This window comes from Astatotilapia calliptera, chromosome 9, assembly GCF_964374335.1.
Source record: "Astatotilapia calliptera chromosome 9, fAstCal68.1, whole genome shotgun sequence".
Classification (NCBI taxonomy): Eukaryota; Metazoa; Chordata; class Actinopteri; order Cichliformes; family Cichlidae; genus Astatotilapia; species Astatotilapia calliptera.
The window spans coordinates 10,631,379-10,650,810 of record NC_137430.1 but is presented as its reverse complement, the minus strand read 5'-3'; the positions used below and the strand labels follow the sequence as shown (position 1 = coordinate 10,650,810).

At 42.6% G+C, this 19,432-nt stretch overlaps 2 protein-coding genes across 2 annotated transcripts in view; one reads left to right on the top strand and one right to left on the bottom strand.

Moving 5' to 3' along the window:
• The window catches only part of LOC113028755 (leukocyte elastase inhibitor-like), a 373,460-nt gene that overhangs the window by 294,649 nt on the left and 59,379 nt on the right, over positions 1-19,432 (bottom strand). The gene's annotated exons all lie outside the window — the stretch shown is intronic.
• LOC113028747 (uncharacterized) overlaps positions 1-19,432 on the top strand; it is a 63,494-nt gene that overhangs the window by 31,500 nt on the left and 12,562 nt on the right. The window contains exon 4 of the mRNA XM_026179169.2: positions 16,299-16,417. Coding sequence (XP_026034954.2) covers positions 16,299-16,417 — 119 coding nt within the window. The remainder of the gene's footprint in view (positions 1-16,298; positions 16,418-19,432) is intronic.

Genomic DNA, 19,432 nt, shown 5'->3' with positions numbered 1-19,432 from the left:
CCCGCCCTGCCGCACGCAATGCCTGGGAATCCGTGCTGGTTGAGGATTTACTGAAAATGCTTTAGGGAATCCCAGCCCTTTCCCTCTCACATAGACACATACATATTCATATGCACAAAAACACACACTCACACACACACTCTGCTGACGTAGTTGACACTGATCAGGTATTCATGAGGATGGCACTCCTACACACGCACATTTTGCTTAGTTACAAAACAAAATAAATAGATACAGCGCCGCACAGACTCTCCCCAGATCCCACGAGGATGCGAGGTGTCTTTCCAAACAATGATCAGATAAGATCAGTCACACACACACACACACACACACACACACACACACACACTCTTCACCTGGAGCTAGCCATCAGAAGCAACATTTTTCTGCCTCTTTTCTTCCTTCCGTTGTTGGCGTATCTTTCTTTTTATTTCAAGAGCACTGAAGCTGATGTTGCTGTGTGATCATGTGCCAAATTAAAAGTAACAAAAGTAGTACACAGAAAATGCCTTTAGCATAACAGTTTACGTTCCAGTTGGCAGATTATCAATCAGCTTCTCTGGCTCTGGGTCAAGAAAATGGGAACTGGAGATACAGAAAGGCCGCCATGGCTTCTTTAACTGTAGCTGTGTTTTAATCCAGCCGTCTTCTAAGTACATGTTTGACATGTGAGGGAAAGGACCTTTAAAAGAATTAGCTACAGCAATTGTGGTTTCTGTTTTTAAAGTTTCTATTTCAAAAAGAAGTTCAAGAGCAGAGAAAATGTTTACAATAACTGGATTTTGGAAAGCAGTGTGCACGATTCTTGTCTTGATGCAGTGTTTTAGTAGTCTTACTTTAAAGAGGGGATGTATCAGTAAATATTTCTGCTGATTAAAAAATAAAATCAGCTCTGATCCTCAGACTAATTTCCTGAAAATGGCCTAAACAAGGTGGTTCCAGTTTCATATATTTATTTTACATAATCTGTCCCTCCGTGCTGTCTTGACCTTTCGCTGCCTCGGTGATTCACTGCCGATGATCAAAGGTGAGCTTCTCTGTTGTGGCACAGTGACACTAAATGTTTGGACAGGGAGAAGCTGTGAGCATCGAGGACAGAGAGGAGGAGACAGAGGCAGGAAGGGAGAGGTGATGTCAGACGCTGAAGTGTTGAAACCGAGGGAGAGGTGTCACCGCATCCTCATCCTGCGTTTGCTGTTAGCTTTTGAGAATCTCTGACTTGTAGATCTTAGACGTATTTTACATGTGCATCAGAAAAAATTAAAATTGAGCATTCACATCCACACGTGATGGTTGGATGCTATAGATCAGTTTCCACAGCTGCTGACAGATGCTGTGGAAATGGTGTTTGGCATCTAGTTGGTAGCTACATAATAAATCAAAATAATTTGAGGGGTGCTGTGTATAGTTTTTTCTTTTTTTTCTTTCTTTTTTTTTAAGGATAACTGCACAGTTGATGTCAAACTATGCTTCATATGTTAGCCATCTGGTTGCACGTGAACCTAAGCCAGGCTGGATTGGGTTTAATGCAGACCCCAGGCCCGCTCCTCTAAGACCAACTAAGTATCACAATGAAACTTGAAGCATGTTTGAGACACATCTGGAGCTCTCTCTGACTCTCCTTCACAGTACGGCGGAGCCACAGAGGATTTCTCCTTCCTTCTAACACACACACTTTTTCATGTTTTATTGTCCGATGGGAAAAAGACTTTGAATCTCATTCTCTGTTCTTTTTTATGATAGTTCCCATCCTGGATTCTCTTTATCTTTCCCTCCCTCTCTTTTTTTATCTTGCAAAGGAATTCCATTCTTTTATTATTACCCTCCTCCCGTGTCTTTCTTAGCTTGGAATGTGAGTTGGTGCTGGTGTCGCAGCACTATATTCAGCCACCCTTTAGGGTAAATTCAGTTGTTCTTCCGCAAACAAGACAGTCATGAGGATTAGCCCACAGACTGTCAGGAAGCTTTCTTTTATCAGTTTTAAAAGTACATGTACTTTAACAGGAAACAGCGTCCGGTTTTACATATACTTCACAAAACGTTAATGGTTTTCTTCCAGCGTGAGAGAAAGTGAACTTTCCATTTATTTAAAGGCTCCATCATTATGTGCATCATTCTTCCGGCTCCCAGTGATAGACGTCAAACGGCACCGTGCAGTGTAAAATTTGGTCTGAAACTCGATGTGTCTGTGCTTGGATGGACAGATTATAGCAGGCTATTTAAAGATGAGAGGCCACAGTGGAAACAAAGAGTGAATGACAAGACCACACACTGATCTGAGAATAGACTTTTACAGAGCTCTCTCTCCCAGTCTATTTGTGCAAAAGATTTCATATAGATCGCTATGGTGCTCCTGTGTGCGTTTATGCAAACTCAAGCACGCATGGGTGTGATTTGTCACTGATAATTCAGAGCAGGATGCTGAAACTTCTGCTATCTCGAGATGTCTTTCTCCAGAGACTGTGATATCATCAGTCTTATTTAAATATCACTACTGTGAACACATTGAAAAGCCCTCCGTCTAAAGTTACTTGCCAGGTGTCCGCTTGGCTCGGCCTAACTACTGCAGACAGATACAAAGGTTTCTTTCCAGCCCTAAATGGGCTCGCGGTGGCGCGAATAATCACTGGTGTCAGTGAGGAAATGGATTGGCTGACCACAGAGCTCCTCCTGCCCACAGTGTGGACTCTTCTCTTCTCTTCTCTTCTCTTCTCTTCTCTTCTCTTCTCTTCTCTTCTCTTCTCTTCTCTTCAGTCACAGCGATGAATAACTATAACCTGTGATGGCACTGAAAGGGAGCCTAGGGGTGGGGGCGATGGGTGGGTTCTCATCCTCCCTCTCTCCTCTCTCCTCCATCCCTTTTTACATGGAAAGCGTGTAAACTTGGCAGGGCCAAATTTGTTGATTGCGGGCTACTGATGTGACCCATCTGGGGTTGAAACATTGCATTAGGTCTTCGCACGCTATTCCTCGCCACTCCCTCGACTCAGCAGTTCCCCCACCCCACCCCCCCACTCTTCTGTCACATGAGAAACAGTTGCGGCACTGTTGTTGGGTGAGGAGGATGTGGGTGTTTGGTGTGTTTATTTTGTGTGTGTGTGTGTGTGTGCACGTGTGTCTGGGTTTAACGGGAGACTTGCCTACCGAATGGACAGTGGTTCAAACCCAGCAGCAGCAGCTGTGCGCTGAAGTGTCTTCGAGCAAGACCATATCCCCAAACGGCTAAAAATGTAACACACTTGCTCGAAGTGTGTTGACATGCGAGTAGGTGTGTGTGCATTATTAAGTGTAAGTGCATCTGCATATTTTCTCTGACACTGATTTCGATCCCAGGACACTGAAAAACCTGACCGATTTAAAAATGACACATAATTTAAGGAAGATTAAAGCACCGAGCTGACATAGGGAGTTGCTACATCAAATATTCACAATGAGATGAATAAAAGAGCAGAAAGCGCAGTAAATCTTTGTTCAGCAGAGAGGAGATGAGGATCTGCATTGACTTGCGTGAGCCGCTCGCAGTGACGGCCGTGTTTTTGAGCTGCTAATACTTTCCCTAATCAGAAATGCTCCTCTTATTGTGGAGACATCCTGAAGCTATTGCACAGGAATTTCTGTGGTCCTGCTCATAAATCAGCTGAAAAGTCAAGCAGAAAACACAGGAGGACTGGCCTGCAGTGTGACGCTCAGTCCAGCACAGCATGGCCCTGCATGGAATACTCTGGAAACACATGTTCGTCACTTTCACCATGTTTGATGTGTCTTGCTGCATTTTCTCTGATGTAGATTGCATACGTGCTTTCATATATGCAGAGTTAACTTCAAGCAACAAGCTAAAAAAACAAATTCTGGAGCCTAACAAGTGATTTCCAAGGTTTAAAATGATTTTAGTCAAGTTTACATAGAAGCTGTCAATGGACAAAGCAGCTGCTTCAGTTTCTGGGTCAGGGTTTCGAACTACAACACTTCAGCCTGTTTTTAAGGAGAACTTTATCTCATGAATGCTGCCATGTCACATCTGAAGCAGCACAGCAGTTAGATTTGATTAGATAAAACTCTGATGATGTCTGTGAGGAAACAGGGTTGCAACATCAGAGAGTAAAGGTGATAAGACAAAAAGAGAAGAAACTTGGAGTTTGCTGTCTGCGAGCAGAGCGTTTGTAGATGAATGCTATAAAATAAGAAATGGCTTGAAAGCAGCCAGATCTGCAGCCTTAGATGGGCAGATTGTGGGCGTGGGTCTGGCAGTGTTACCCGCAGGTCTCAGCTGCAGGACACCACCAAAGGGCCGATGTGGAAGTTTATATGTTGCCGAACCTAAAAGGCGGTTTTAATGACACGGGTGTAATGTGAGGTTCATTAGTGCAGAGGCGATAATTGCAAGGGTTGTTTAAGGAGTGTGCCACACATCAGGTCCCGATGTTCAGCATTTCAGCAAGGATTCCCGGCAAGTTTTTAGCCTTTCTCCAGAATTCTCTGACTTCTTCCAAATATAAAACCTCCAAAAGCCACTTCAGGACTCTGTACCCGACCATTGTTGGTTTAAAAAAGAAAAAGAGTTTGACAGATGCATGTTTGTTTGATTACATTTCAATCTGCAGCTTGAAAACAAATATCAGATGCACATGATCTCATCTCGCATTTTCATTCAAAGGATGTCTTTATAAGTAACATAAATCTCAACAAACTGAATTATGTAATGAATGAATCTTGCCTACTATTCCCATAAATCAAATTAGCTAGCAATATTTTCTCTGAAAAGTTTTTCCACATTTATTTTGCCTCAGATTTACAGAGTTGCTCTTTACCATGTGCAGATTTCTTTATAGGCCAGGAGCACAAAAGCGTGATTTAGGATCCAGATAAATCTATAGCTTAGCCCGAGCCTAGGTCAAATTTTAACCAAGGTGATCATTGTGCAATAATAACTCATTAAAAAGAATTATCCCCAATATCTGTTTGTACTTTCTTGCTTTTCAGCATCAGTTTAAATGCAATATTTCCATTTGTGTTAGCCAAAATCAAAGATGACGTACATTAGCACACAAGATTGATATCCCAGTTTTAAGTTCCAGTCAAACACACTTAAGACTTAATATATTTTGCACATTGAAGGCAGTGAAATATGCAGTTTCTCTCTCTGTGTGTGTGACTCTGGGCCGCAGAGGCTTTTGGGTCAGTGGATAGAGACACTGGATTCTGTCTGCTGACCCTGCTGCGCCCTACTGTACTCTGCTTGGCTGTCTAAAACAATCCCTCTTTCTCCCTGATTCAGATACGCACACAAGCATGCACACACGCGCGCGTGCGCTCGTCACCGCTTCCGACCTTGCTTCCGTGAGAAGCAGGCTCTTATTTTAGTGGACAAGGAGGATTTTACCACATGGTGATGAGATCATTACCAAGCTAAAACATACATACACAAACAACTGCTGTGTCATATGCACGAACACTTGCGAAAAAAATGAATCCTGGCCTGTAATGACTCACAAAGCCACACACACGCAAGGTCATTGTGCTGTAATTTTTTTTAAAGACTCATTTGCTTACTGCTTAAAGTAGCTCTAGTCCGCGCTGTGGCAAGAGCTAAAAAGCTGTGTTACACAGGTGCCATCAGCCCAGTGGCTTCAGCCCTGTGATCGAGTTCACAGGCACTTGGAGTATCTGCTTTTTCTGTTTTTAAACCTGCTAAGCTTGTTCAGGTCATCAGCACAATAAAACGTTTTATATGTTGGCAGGAGGCTTGTTTTACTGTAACTACAGCTTTGCTTTCTACACGCAGGAATTCAGTACAGCTACCCATGCATTTTTTTGTCTTGTTCAGTTAATGTCTAGTAAACAGTTGAGACTTCCTGAGCTGCAGGTCTTATGTTGAAATGGAGTGGGGGTTTCTTCTTCTTTTTATTAGAAAGGACGCTCTTTTATAAGGTGCCTGGTCTCCCCAAAGAAAGTCTCCTACAGTTACTATATGCTCATATAGTCATGCCATATGCAAGTGTTATCTTGCTAAATGCTAAGATAGCAGTAGTGACATCCCTATGATATCACCATGGGTCATTTCCCCAGACTTGACAAAGACCTGCTGTCATGCAACTGTTTTCACAAGACTCACATTAAAGGGTAAGGTGGAGCAGGTGGAGTGCCCCTTAAAATAAAAAGGTATGTCCTCCAACTTTTTGGTGTGCTGCCTTCTAGCACACCAACCTTCACACAGGTTGGTGTGCTGCATTTTGCAGCTTTGCACATTCAGTCACAAAAATAGTCTTCCTATTTAGAGCAACAGCCTGTTTAGAGAGGCCAGACAAGTCCGTGTTTGTTTACACCCTGCAAATCTCATCAGTTGGTCGGGAATTCAACATAACACACACAAACATATATAAACTCGTATTAGCACACTAACACCAGATGCCAGGAAACAAAGTGGTGACTAGGTGGCATCTGCAGCGAGTCCTGCCATCCGTGACTTGCCCCCGACTTTACCTCTTTCAGCAAGCTTGCGTGATCCCACCATCACTCCCCTTTAAGCCCTCCTCATCTCACTACCCGACTCCATATCCAGTCTCTCTCACACACACACACAGTAGCATATTGCCTGCTGGGCGACGACACAGGGGGAATACGTCCTCCCTCGCTGTGCCAAATGAAGTGATAGGAGCAAACACTTATAAAGAGGCTTGGATTGGAGCGTAGTTGTGACGTGCAAGTGGGCATGGATGGGAAAATGTGAAGTGTACAGTCACGATATGTCCAGACGTGACAGCAGCTATCATATTTCCACCTGCCCTTCCCCTGAGGGATTATAACTACAGCAACTTCCCAGTTTTCTATAATAAAAAAAAGCTCATTCTTCACATGGTGGACACAAAATAGTCTCTCAAAACAAGCTTTATAAAAGTCATCCCAAAGGGCTCTTTGGGATATTTTGCCACTTGAGCTTTTCTAAAAGAGCAAGTTGTTACATGTGGAGGCAGCTTAAAATGAATAGATGCTTGCCATCGTCTTATTGGAGAACAGCCATGTAGAAACATTTTGCCTCATTTGCAGTCCACCACTATTATCTTAACAATAGTGAGGTAGACGCCAAATTTAAACAGTTGTAGTATTTTCTTTTGTCTTACCACTCCAGTCAACCTCATTGTGAATTTGAGGTTTTTTATGTCAAAGCAATCAAAATGTCTTAAGGGTGTTTCTATGAACACCCAGTGTTTTCTTGCCGCCCTAGCCTAATGGGATGAGGTGTTGGATAATCAGATTACTGTTGGGTTAGAGTGTCACTGGCCAAATGGGTTTGTGATATTTTTAGTGAGGAAAACAAAACAAAAAAAAGGAGATGAGTGTTAAAATGTTGGTAATGGGTGATGCAAACGAGTGTCAAATCAGGTTGAAGCCGCTTCATTCACTCGCTGAAATGTTGTTTTCTTTAAAACTACAAAGGACGACATGGTCTGAAATATTTCTTTCAATTTAAATTTTATTGGACAGAGTTTTACGATAACAGAGTGGTAAAGATAAAGTGAACCGATGCCAAAATAAATACTTTATGGAGCCATTGCTCTTGATTACCCGCTTCACAGATTGATCACACTGACACAGCGGACATGTAACACCTGTGGTAGCATCTAGTGATTGACAGGTTAATGGCTTTCATGCATTAAGGATGATCACCATCATGGGTCACTTGATCCTCCTCAACCCTTGGCTCATTAACCATCTCACACCCATTTAATTACACATTGATGATATGCTGCCATCACACCACAGCGCCATCAGATGCTAGATAAAATAAAGAGTTCGGAAATGTATACACACGTGATTGTTGCTAATGCTAATCTTGTACGAAATGCAATATTTCAAAACAGCAGACGTAGTAAAATGAGTGAAAACAATGAATGAAAGAAAAGCAGTGATGTTATAAAAAGGATGTCAGCGGCGTCACTGCGTTCAGACGAATATTCAAAAAGCGGAAGAAAGTGTGTTGCAACTGGAGTCATGTGCGTAAAAAGCGATCTCAGTGGGGAGTAGATTTTTGCAAAAGAGTATGAAAAGTGATGCTTTGTAATAAAGGACTGGTATTTCTCTAGTCCTCGCCATGAGCAGACAGATCATCTTGAAGCACAGTCATTAGAGGAAGAGCACCGGGTGTGGCTGGTAACTGCAACTAACTACTGGAGCTACTCCGTTAGGTGCAGGGTAACCACTCGGACGACACCAGCTTAAACAAGAAATTCCTACCAGGGTAAAACCCTTTAGGAGTAGAGACCTCTTGTACTTCTCTTTCCACTCCCTTCTTTTTAACATTTAGCAGCATTACATGCTATGGTAGCACTACCATTGTCTGATCTTGAACTTTTTAAAACGTACAGCTTTGAGCCACTTTCTGCGTTCACCAAACTCACTCTCTTCCCTGCTAACAACCGTCTCCTTCAGTAAAATTTAAGCAACACGTATTTTCTGAAGCTGTGAAACAGTCTTCCCACCACAAGTCAGTGGTTAGCATTTGTTTAGCATTGCGTGCTACAGCGGCATTAGTGTAGTTTCCCTCCCATATGGATTGAGCCTCAGGGACCATCTGCCCATTATTACTTGCCTCAATGGGCCGAAACGGTACCATAATCTTTTTAACAGATTACCCTTTCGTTATGAAGAGGTTTTACACATGAAAAAAATAAAATCTAATTGGATCACTGAAGGAATCAAGGTTTTAAAAAAGGTGTGGTTCTTTTTCCAGAAACCTGCTTAACTCCCTGTTTATGGAGACTGAAGTGAGGAGTGCTTTTGGCTCTTAAACAAGGAGGAGAATACCAGAGTGATAATCTTGGGCTTGTTGTGGTTCTTTCACTCCCTCTCATTTTAAGTAAGAATGACATTAATTGGCACACCAAACAAGAAACCACCATTTCATTTAAAGTGGCAGCGCACATGATGCTGCAGACTCTTACCTCTGATCTGCTTTCTGTCTTCCTCTTGCCTTCCTCTCTTCTCATTCAGAATTCAGAGAAACCAAAGTTTAGGGATATAAGACAAAGAAATATTCCGCAAGTTTGTCTCAAGTATTTCTTTCTTCAGTAAGAATAAGGATGAATGAGTGAGAAACACTTTATAGTTGCTTACTTTATACATTGTAAGCTTGATTTTGCACCAAGGCCTCATCTCTTCTTTCTCTTCCTCTTCATTATCTCTCCCTTTTCACTGTATTCTTAAAACAACACATTCACCTCGTGGCACGTCTGTTTGCTGAGTTTTCTGTTTGTTTAGAAAAAGAGGATACGTTTTCATTACAAATTTACCCACAGTTAAACGTAAAGTCAGCAATTTGGACTTTACAGCAGCTTGCACATAAACGTTAGAGTTTAAAGGACACTGTATGGCAACTTCAAGCTCTTGAATCTCAGACTGCTCATGAAAACGGAGATTTTGCGAGTACAAAAATAGGAGGCCTGTGCTTTATTGTGGCCAGGTGGTGTTCCTGAATGCAACTTTTATTAACCACAAGCTCCTTGAGAGAGCAGCGGGCCACAACCATCCTCATCAAAACAGGAATCCAAGGAACAGCTATTTATAGGGTATCCATGCAAAACGCATACTGTATATGCGTGCAAGAGCTGATGCCTCCTACAGTAGTGCAGCAGATCTGAGATGTGAGATGTTGCACTCATTTCAGTGCATGCATTAGAAATGTATTCACTCTTGTTACTTCATTTTACAGTTGGCTAACTGGAAAACAGACTGTATGGCAGAAATCGAACTAAGTAAAAATAAAATGGCAGAAAAAGTACTCTGCAAAGAAGTGCGTCACCAAGGCTAAATTGTGTCTGGACACTGAGGTGCCTGAAAGGAAATATATTATGTCATGATTTGACCGTGCATGTCCACGGAGGTTTGACATAAACAGGGAAGCAAAGGAAGCAAATTGAAGGGAAAAGACAATACGCCTTATAGTGAGGTTTCCCCTCCTAAATCCACTTGTACTGTGTGTGTTTGTTTGTGTACATGCAGTGCTCACACACATGTTGTCATTCTGCCTCTTGGCAGTTTTATTGCTGGAATATACTGTGTGACTCACGAGGGAGTTTATATCCTGAGTTCAACCCCGTGGAGCTTTACCGAGGGCCAGGGTCGACGTTTAGCTGGTGGAACATCGCCGGCCCCGGGAGGAAAACTACAGCGTCTTGTTGTCTTCAATTAGAAGACACACTGTTGCATTCATTTGGGTACAGTCAAATAAAAAGCTTTCCTGCATAACTGGCTCATCTCACGCGACACATGCCTGAATGCAGCGTGCGCGTGTGCGTGCGAGGAGAGAGAGCACGTCGTTTCGTGCCGAAGCACATTCTCCTTGGGCCTGCGTCCATTTGCATTCTGTTAGCTTTTCTAATTGTCTGTATAAATATTGCACCACATTGAGCTGATGTTGCGGTTAATTTTCCTAGGGCTTGACGAGCCAAATTTAGGAGTGTTTAGACAGCCCTTTCGCTGGCTACGCTTGTGCGTCGCTCATTTCAGCGGATTCATCAGAAAAGCAATTTTCCCAGCAGACAAACATCGCGCTCACATATAAAGCATGTGCGCCACAATCAGTCATGTCCTCTATTTATAGAAGCAATTAGATGACTTTCAAATTATGATCGCTATAATAGTTCTCCAGTGTGTGTGTGTGTGTGTTTGCAAGGAAAAGGTGCGTGGCGCCAGTTTTATGGTGCACCATGCAGACAGAGCCACATACAGTAGCGGTAGTGAAGAAGTTACCATGCAAGTATGTTTTGCCCAAAGGCTCATGTGTGGAGACGTATTACTCCTGTAGAGTGTGGCGACTGCTTGCCAACCAAAACAGAGAAGTGGAAACAATTGAGTTTACATCTTGTGCTCTTCTGTGTGATCCCATTTGCTCTGTCATAATATCACTTCCCTTCTGCTTCAGTATCTAGGCGCACAACCAAGGCCTTTGTTTACGTTCTATTCAGGAATCAGGGTTCTGTTTTTTTCCTGCTTCAGAGATAGGCTTCCCCCTAGCTGCTCAAACTACAGTACATGTGCATGCTCCCCCAGGAAAATAAAAATTACTCGCTCGCATTATAATCTCCTCTGAAAGGTAAATATTTCTGAGTCCTGTGCTGCCTCCAACAAACGTGCTGTTTGTAGTTGTTGTTTTGTTAACAGACAAAGAAAGTCGCTCTAAATCTCTCCATTCATTTAAATGTAATCTTACATAGCAGGTCACAGGGGAACCAAAACATTCATCTAAAACAATATCGGTGAGCTTACGAAGCTCATATTTAAAGTTAATATTGTTACGTGGGATGATTGAGTCAGTGTGCTGTATGTTTCCTCATCTGTTGCAGTTAAAAGCAGTGGAAAAGTCTGCTTCTGTTTGTCTTTAGAACAGCAGGGAAATGCCCCAAAACGTTTCTAGCTGTAAATCCTTTTTTGTGTTTTTTTTTTTTTTTTATTGCAAAAACAAGAGAAAAAAAAAAGTTCAAATTTAGACGAGGCGAGATCCGGACATTTGATCTCTGGCATAATGAAGTATTAGCTTCCATTACAGAGGAGGCTTAACCTTTTTGCAGAGCGCCATTGAGCGCTTGCCAGCAGTCATCAATATTTAACAGCTGTTGCTATTATGAAATTCTTTATGGGCTAATGTGGCTCGTCGGCTTGCACGCAAGGCCTTGGCTGTCCGCCAGCAGTCTGTCAGGAGGAAGGGGGGGAGATTGACAGACGGCTCGCTCGCGTGACAACCAGCCCTTGATCAGCCAGCTCCTCTCTCTCTCTCTCGCGCTGCCTCTCTCTCTCTGTTAGTATTGCTCTCTCTGCTGTGGATTTCCTGTGCCGGCAGTGAGAGAGAGAGAGAGAGAGAGAAGAGTGCTAAGGGAAGGGGGCGGGAATAGGCAAAGGAGGTGGCAGTGAGCCAACCCAGCCTCCACACACACATATGAAAACACACACACACATAGTTTTCTCTACTCACGCAAGCCTTGTGGGAGGGGAAGAACTGCTGTGCTGTACTGCGCTCCCATGTTCATGTCTGGAGCTCTTCTTGGCACAGCCGTGGATCAGCTGCCAAAAGATGGCACCCCTGCTACTCCAATGAGGGGCGCACAGAGACGAATGGGTGTAGGTGTCCCTGCCATTCACCAGAAATGAGATTTTACCTGATAGATGATGACTTTTCAGTGATGTTTGCTGGGAGTTTCTTGGGTTTTTTTTTTTTCATTGATTATAAATAATGAATAAATATTTTTAGTATCTCTCGTTTAATACTTTGCTAGGTGCAGTGATTTAGTGAAATGTGCAAAAATACTGGCTATAAAGTCAATATTTGGTACGACCACATTTATTCTTCAACACAATCTGAACCCTCTTAGCTTTCTTGTAACTTTTTTAATGTAAAGTAGTCTTCAGGAATAGTTCTCCAGGCTTCTTCTTCTTTGGACCTTGACTGCTTTTTGTTCTGTTCTCTCTCAAGATGATCCCACACTGCTTCAATAATGTTGAGCTCCAAGCTTTTGGGAGGCCTTGTGCGTGATAGTGTTTCACTATCCTGGTATGCTTTTGCTGCATTGACGGTGTGTTTCGGATCATTGTCATACTGAAAAATGAAACTGTTGCAGATCACATGCTCTCCAGATGGCGTGGCACAGTGGTCTCAAAAGATCTCAAACACCTGTGGCTGAAATGCAGGCCCAAATCATGACAGCACCTCTGCCGTGCTTTGCAGATGGCTGAAAAAACTCACTGTTGTACATCTCTCCCGACTTCCTGCGTATATATTGATGACAGTTTGAAACAGAGATTAAAACCACGAATTCATCACTCCCATCAGATCTGTTGCTACTGGTTTTCAGTCCAGCTATTGTGTATTCTCCCTGTTTTCTGTCATTAAGAATGGCTTCTTGACATCCGCCCCTCCACTGAAACCCTTTTTAATGAGGCTTCAGTAACCGGTTGAAGGGCCAGATACACATCTTATGTCTTGTGTCAGATCTTTGCTGGATTTTTATAGACTCTCAGATACTGTTCATCTGCTGTAGATAGTTAGTCAAGCTAATTTTAACAGTTGTGTATATTGTTACCTACAACAGCTTTAACGTAACGCTAAAATTGACTGGACCAACTTCTACTAACATTTACTTTAAATGTAACATAGTGAAAAACTACAGAAACAGCAGCTATAACCACCTTATTGACTCAGCTTGGAGCAGGATGCCTGCTGGTTTCGTGTCTATGAGCCGTGTAAAAACACTTACTCGCTCCTCACTGCGCATTGCTCTGTTTAGGAACATGATGTTAAAAGTAGACCAACCCTTGTGCATGACTTGAAGCAATTCATAAATTTGCATAGTCATAAAAACTCTTCTGCAGCATTAATTTTAAGCATAATGTCGTGACATCTTTGATTCAGCATTTGGCATCAATTTGTAACTATTTTTTTGTCTTTTATCCCCATTATTAAAAAAAAAAAAAAAGCATGTCAAGCCCTCAGAAACGTTACACCCCTCTGCTGAAACAACTGTCTCTCCCTGTCTTTTCTTCTTATTGGATGCAGCCTCTTCTTTTATCTCTTTTCTGTTTTCTCTCTCTTTTTGTTCTTTTTTTTTTTTTTTTAAGGTGTTCTTGGTGGTGTTACAGGAGGAAGTGGCTTTAGAGGAGAAGCAGTTGAAAACAGACAAACAAACCGAGCCTGTGCTCTACACATCCGTCTGCTACAGTGCCAAATCTCACCTCACCCCCTAGAGGCCGTTTAAGTTAATACCTGCTCCACACAGGGCTCTGCTCTGCTTACAGGCGGCATCCAGCAGGTTGTTCAAAGTTTTGTGAAAGTCCTTTGGCTCCCTCTGAATTACAGCGCTTCTCATAATGTTAGTTTATTACGACAAATCAACGCATCTAATATCACTATAAGCTCCTCTCGTCAGTCATCCCAGAAGTTCTGTTTGGTGATTGAAGTGCTGAGACAATTGTGCCTTAGACTGTGAAAATGAAGTCATGCTGTGTTATGCTCGGTGTTTGGCGGGTGGTCCTGAGATTCTCAGTGAAAGTGGAAAGACAGACGGTGCTGACTAAAAAGGAGCTAAACACTTTCAGCCTCACCCTTTGGCACCATCTACATCCCGCTACTTGTCACTTTTTACTTAACACCCTGTCCTCACGCGGAGCACATAAACGCCTCACCATTACCTACTCTGTTTTCCTTTTTCGACCAGAGAGGGAGAAAATAGAGGCAAAGAAAAGCAAACCCGAAGACATGAGCGGCGATGAATAAAGCCCGTATTGTTGGCAGAGGAAGTACCGGTGCCGATAATTAATCATCCCGTATGTTTGTCTTTCCTGACGCTGCATCCTCTCCAAAAAGCTGCCGTAAGAGAGAAAACAAAAAAATGCACCAGGCGTTGAAGGAGGAAAATAAAGACGGTTATTAGATTCATTTCCCTCTGCAGTGGTTTCCACTGGTTGGATGATGTTGCGGTGATTGGACAGAATGGGTTTTGTGTGTGTTCGCGTGTGTGACTGTCTGAGTCTGTTTGTTTGCATGCATTTGCACCTGCAGAGGTGATGACAAAATACTTAACATTATTACTGGCTTTTTAAAAATGTAGCTGTCTGTCAAAGCTCTTGCGCTTGCACACGTTAGGGCATTTATTTCCTCGTACAGCTTGAATAAACCTACTTTTCCAACTGGGGGAATGAATTATTGCACGTGAAAGAAATTCATCCTGACAAACTGTACGGGCGCAGAAAAAAAGGGTTTGCAAGCTTCAGTGTGGATTCAAGAGAACGCCAACTGTTCCAACAAAATCAGTGAAATCAGTCGTCGATGGACTGAAACAAAGGCGGGGTGGAGAGAGGAGGAGGGCAGTTGAAGGAGTGCGAATGGGGTGGAGGGGGGAGGATGGAAGCTGTAATGAGGTTACTCAGTGGGGGTGGGAGCTATATGAAGCATCAGTAGATGTATAGATTTATATGCTCTCAGTGTGTGTGTGTGTGTGTGTGTGTGTGTGTGCGTGTCGCATGACTAATCCGTGCCTGCTACAATGAATGATGGAGTGAAGGGCCGGTCACTCGGAGTGAGCTGCATGCTCCCTGACAGCACGCCTGTGAGAGAAACACGCAAACATGCCTTCGACACGCAATGCATACATCACCACGTGTGCACATGTGACGAATCGACATGCCACAGTCATGTAAGCTAATTGCATGGGCTTAAGCATGCAGGTGGCATATTTCACCTTTGAAGACCCAGGTTAAAACTGTGCTTAGTTACGAGACAGTGTAGCGAGAGATTTGAATGGCCGCTCATTACATTGTCGGCCTGTAGGAGCCCTCTTTGTGAGCCACAGAGAGGCCAGAGGTCAGGCTTAGTTAGTCACTGGAACCAGAAGGCTTTTACTTATTCGTCAACGACACTTTCGTGCACAAAGAACTTTGTCATATTGTGCCTCTATGTTATAACATGTGAAATAGTACAAAATGTAATTGTGTTATTCTCGTGATGTAGTACGAATCAGCTTTAATGTATAAAACTGCACAACTGCAACTGCATAAGTCAACTTAAAAAAAACTATGATGCTTTATTCAGGCGGTTGCTTAGACAAGATGTTCTTATTTTAGCAGCTGAGTATATTTGTTATTGTTGACTGAGAACCTGTTGCACAGTTCAGTAAAAGCAGAGAGTGAATGCTCTATGTCTGGTTAACCACTTCCCATTCAAATGTCGCTAAAGCATTCAATTTTTTTTGGCCTGGCTTTCTGTAGCCCAGTGAGATTTGCATGTGCATGTGGCTGTATCGTGTGTAAGAAATCCTCTAAAGTCATGAAATCTTCCAGTGTTTTGTCTTGTTAGACCAGCCAACCACGCAGAGTAATACCTGGCATTAGTGCAGCGCCTAAGAAAGGGAGACCGATACAGTTAATGTGTCGGCCACATGTCTGAGTGCTGGTCGTGTTCTCTCGCTGCCACATCAGAGAAAACAGAATTATTATTGTTATTAAAGTCAACTGTTTCCTGTTTTGACACAGGCCTTGTTATATGCTCTGTATTCTGAATGTGCATTGAATTAGGTTAAGAATTCAGACCTTCAACAGCACATATGAGCGCATAACCCTATAAGGATACATTTAAATCAGGGCTGTATCCAGCGTGTGTGATCTTCTCGTTTTGTTTGGGGATGTTCTTTCCAACTCTTCTGTTCTCATTTTTAACATTCTCAAACTGACCGGTGGCTTTTGGATTATTGTGTTAAACAAAAGCGAGTCCTTCGTGCCAACCTGTTTACCCATTTTCTTTTTTCTTTTTTTTACAGCGAGCCAAGACAAGACCAGCAGGAAGCACATCATGAGCACAGCATCCTCTAACCCTGAACCCAGGAAAGAGAGCCTTCCACTGGGCACAGGCGTGAATGAAAGCAGCCTCCTCCTGGAAGTAAGAAACCACATGGGTGTTGTCTGTATGTGTGGCGATAATGTGGAACATTTAACATGCTACATTTGTAAATACAGCACCAAAGCAGTTGTATTAATATCAACTGTTACCACACTATGTGCCATATTTTACCTTTTGGTTGGCACTTATTTTCCTGCCATGTTCTGGTTTGCATACATTTGCTTCTGAATTAGTGATTGGGAATTTGGGACATGGGGGGATTTTGTTTGCATGTGTGTGTGTGTGTGCGCACCCTTTGCCCTTTGGTCCTGCCTTCTTTGCAGGGCTGTGCTGTTGCGTGACATATGGGTGAGACAGGAGTGTCAGAGCTGATGAATTAGGTGGGGACTCTCACATGTTGGCGGCTTGAGCATCCAAGGGAAGTGTGCTTCTGTGTGTGGTCGGACCTCCGGCCGAAAGCACGAGAAAGCGAGAAGTAGAGAGCGAGAAGGCGTCAAGCCTGTCGACATTTATCAGAGAACATAGGAGGTCTGTTCAGCACTCACTTGACCCGAGACCTTTAATCAGGTTTTTAACAGCACGTTTTACGAGGGCATTTATTTCGCGTGGAGTAACAAACAGCATGTGACAAGCCGTTTGTGTGACTCGTTTAAACGCACGTAGCCATACGCTACATGGGAATTGCTCGGGCATTAGGTCGTCATTGCCTCCATGCAATATTCCCATGGCTCTCGGTCAAGCAGTAAATTATGACAGAGATTATCGCACAAAAACTACACGGATCTTCATTCGGAGTGCAGAAGCGATCCACTGATGCTTCTGTTAACGTGTCAGGCTTCTCAGTGGGACAGGAAACAAAAGGTTAGATTGACCGTAGTGATGTGCTGCCTCCTGTTGCGTGACTCAACCTGCAGCGGAGCCTCATAGCAAACTGCACATTACTTATGGTGACGAGATCCCAAGAGAGGGAAGAGACGGATATTTGAGTGTGCGTGTGTCTGGGGGAGATTGCATGTCTTTGTCTGTACGCATATGTGTTTGTACATGTTTATCTGTTTGCATATGAACTGTGTTTGCAAATGTCTGAAGGCAATTCTTTGGAGATTGATGCAGATCGAATGTGCTGGAAGTTGCAGGATTTATTGCATAAATTGAATTCACATGAGGACGATGTTGTGCCGTGTTGTGCCGCAGCAGTGTTTTTGGACATTTAAACATATTTCCATCCATGTTTTTTTTTTCATATTTAATTATCAACACTTACCAAGGCTAATAGACGAAAATGTGTTGTAATGGCTGTTTAGACTCAAAAGAGGTTCAAGGGGGAAGCAAAGATACTAACAAAGTCTTTAATATTTTACATTTCCCGCATTAAAAGGCAACTCTTTGTATCATTTTAACACATTTCAGTCAGAAGTAACGCAGTGGACTGATGGACAGACCACTTCTTTTAGTCTTTTAATGAAAAATGTTTGTCATGTGTGACTCTGGTTTGAGTGGCTTATCAAAAGTTTTCTAACTATCAGTCAATACAACACGATCCTATATTACTGCAACCCTATTGCGTGTATCACCACGGTTGCTGCGACCTCCCCTCATTTCTCACTGTCGACACAAGACAGCAGGAAAACTAAAGAAACTCCTTTGAAACATTGATACAAGGCAATAACGCCATGCCCGCCACTAACATCCTTCTCCCGCCCCAATCGCCCTACAGCTCCCCTGCTGCTTCCAAGTCCAGCGAACATATATTTTATTTTGGGCTCTGCGTGCAAAGGGCCTCTTAAGATTTGTAAGTCAAAGCTTTTAGTCTCCCAGGGCCAGTTATGAGAGCTGGGGGCGTTGCGGTTGCAGATATGTGGTGGAGCAGGCCAGCAGCAGGTGCCTGTTTCCATTACCTAAAGGCTTTAGTATGCAAGGAACTGAGGGGAATGTGAATGGAGAAACACACAAAAACAGCATGCAGCAGTGCAGCCAATATCATAACAGTATTTCTGTTTCTGGAACTTTTTTTTGTTGCCTAGTTTACAACAACAGAAGAACAGGCAGTGTTTAGATGTATTTAGCTGATTCATATAAAGTGTTTGGTTTTATTTATATAAAACCAAACACTAATTGTTATTTTGAGTAATAGAGTTCTGATGTTCCTTCCAGCTCTTTAACTGGAAATGTAGTAAATAAGCTGCTCTATTCCAGCATAAATGACGGATGTTCTCTTGAAGTTTTGCACATGTAAAAAACAAATGCACTGTATTTATCTGTAATAAATTTGCAGGGCCAGGCATAAAAAAGCTAATTAAAGCTTTAGAACATACACTTTTTGCTTGTGCATACTCTTTCAGGTCACAGGTCTGGGGCCTATTTGTTCCAGAAGAATAAAAATGTCAAAGTCCTTTTGTAAAGAATTTGGGTTGCAGAAATTTACTGGCATTTCACTGACTTGGAAGAGGAGTGGGGAAAGGTGAATGGGCTAAATAAATCTAAATGAACCTTACATGTAAATGTCGACCTTTTTATGGCCTTGTACGACCTCATAAAGTCAACCTAGCTTTCCAGCATGCTTAGGATGTTTTCATGAGTTTTTGGACACATGATCCAAAGACCTTCAAGTGATCCATGCTTGAGACCTTTATAGCTACATGTGAAATAGTCGTGAAAAAGCAATCTGTTTGTTCAAGTTCATGGTCATGCATTGCCATATTTTTCTGTGACAGTCAGCGTGACATTGAAACTATTATTGCTAAGAAATGAGAGCTTTCAGCTGTTGTATTTTAACCCAGAACAGGATCTTTTTTTAAACCTAACCGCAGCTTCACAGCCTAAACGTAACCAACTCGTTTTTATATCCTCACCCTCAACAAGTCGTTTTTAATGATAATCAATAAAATATTGTTTCATATTAACGTGCTGCTAAGCATTTTCTATAATATAAATAATGTCACTCCATGACTCAAACTGAGGTCAAATGATCAATCCAAGGCCAACCCCGTCTGGGACACCCTTTCAAATAGCGGAAAATATTCACTTTGTGTACACGGACATGAATCAGGACAT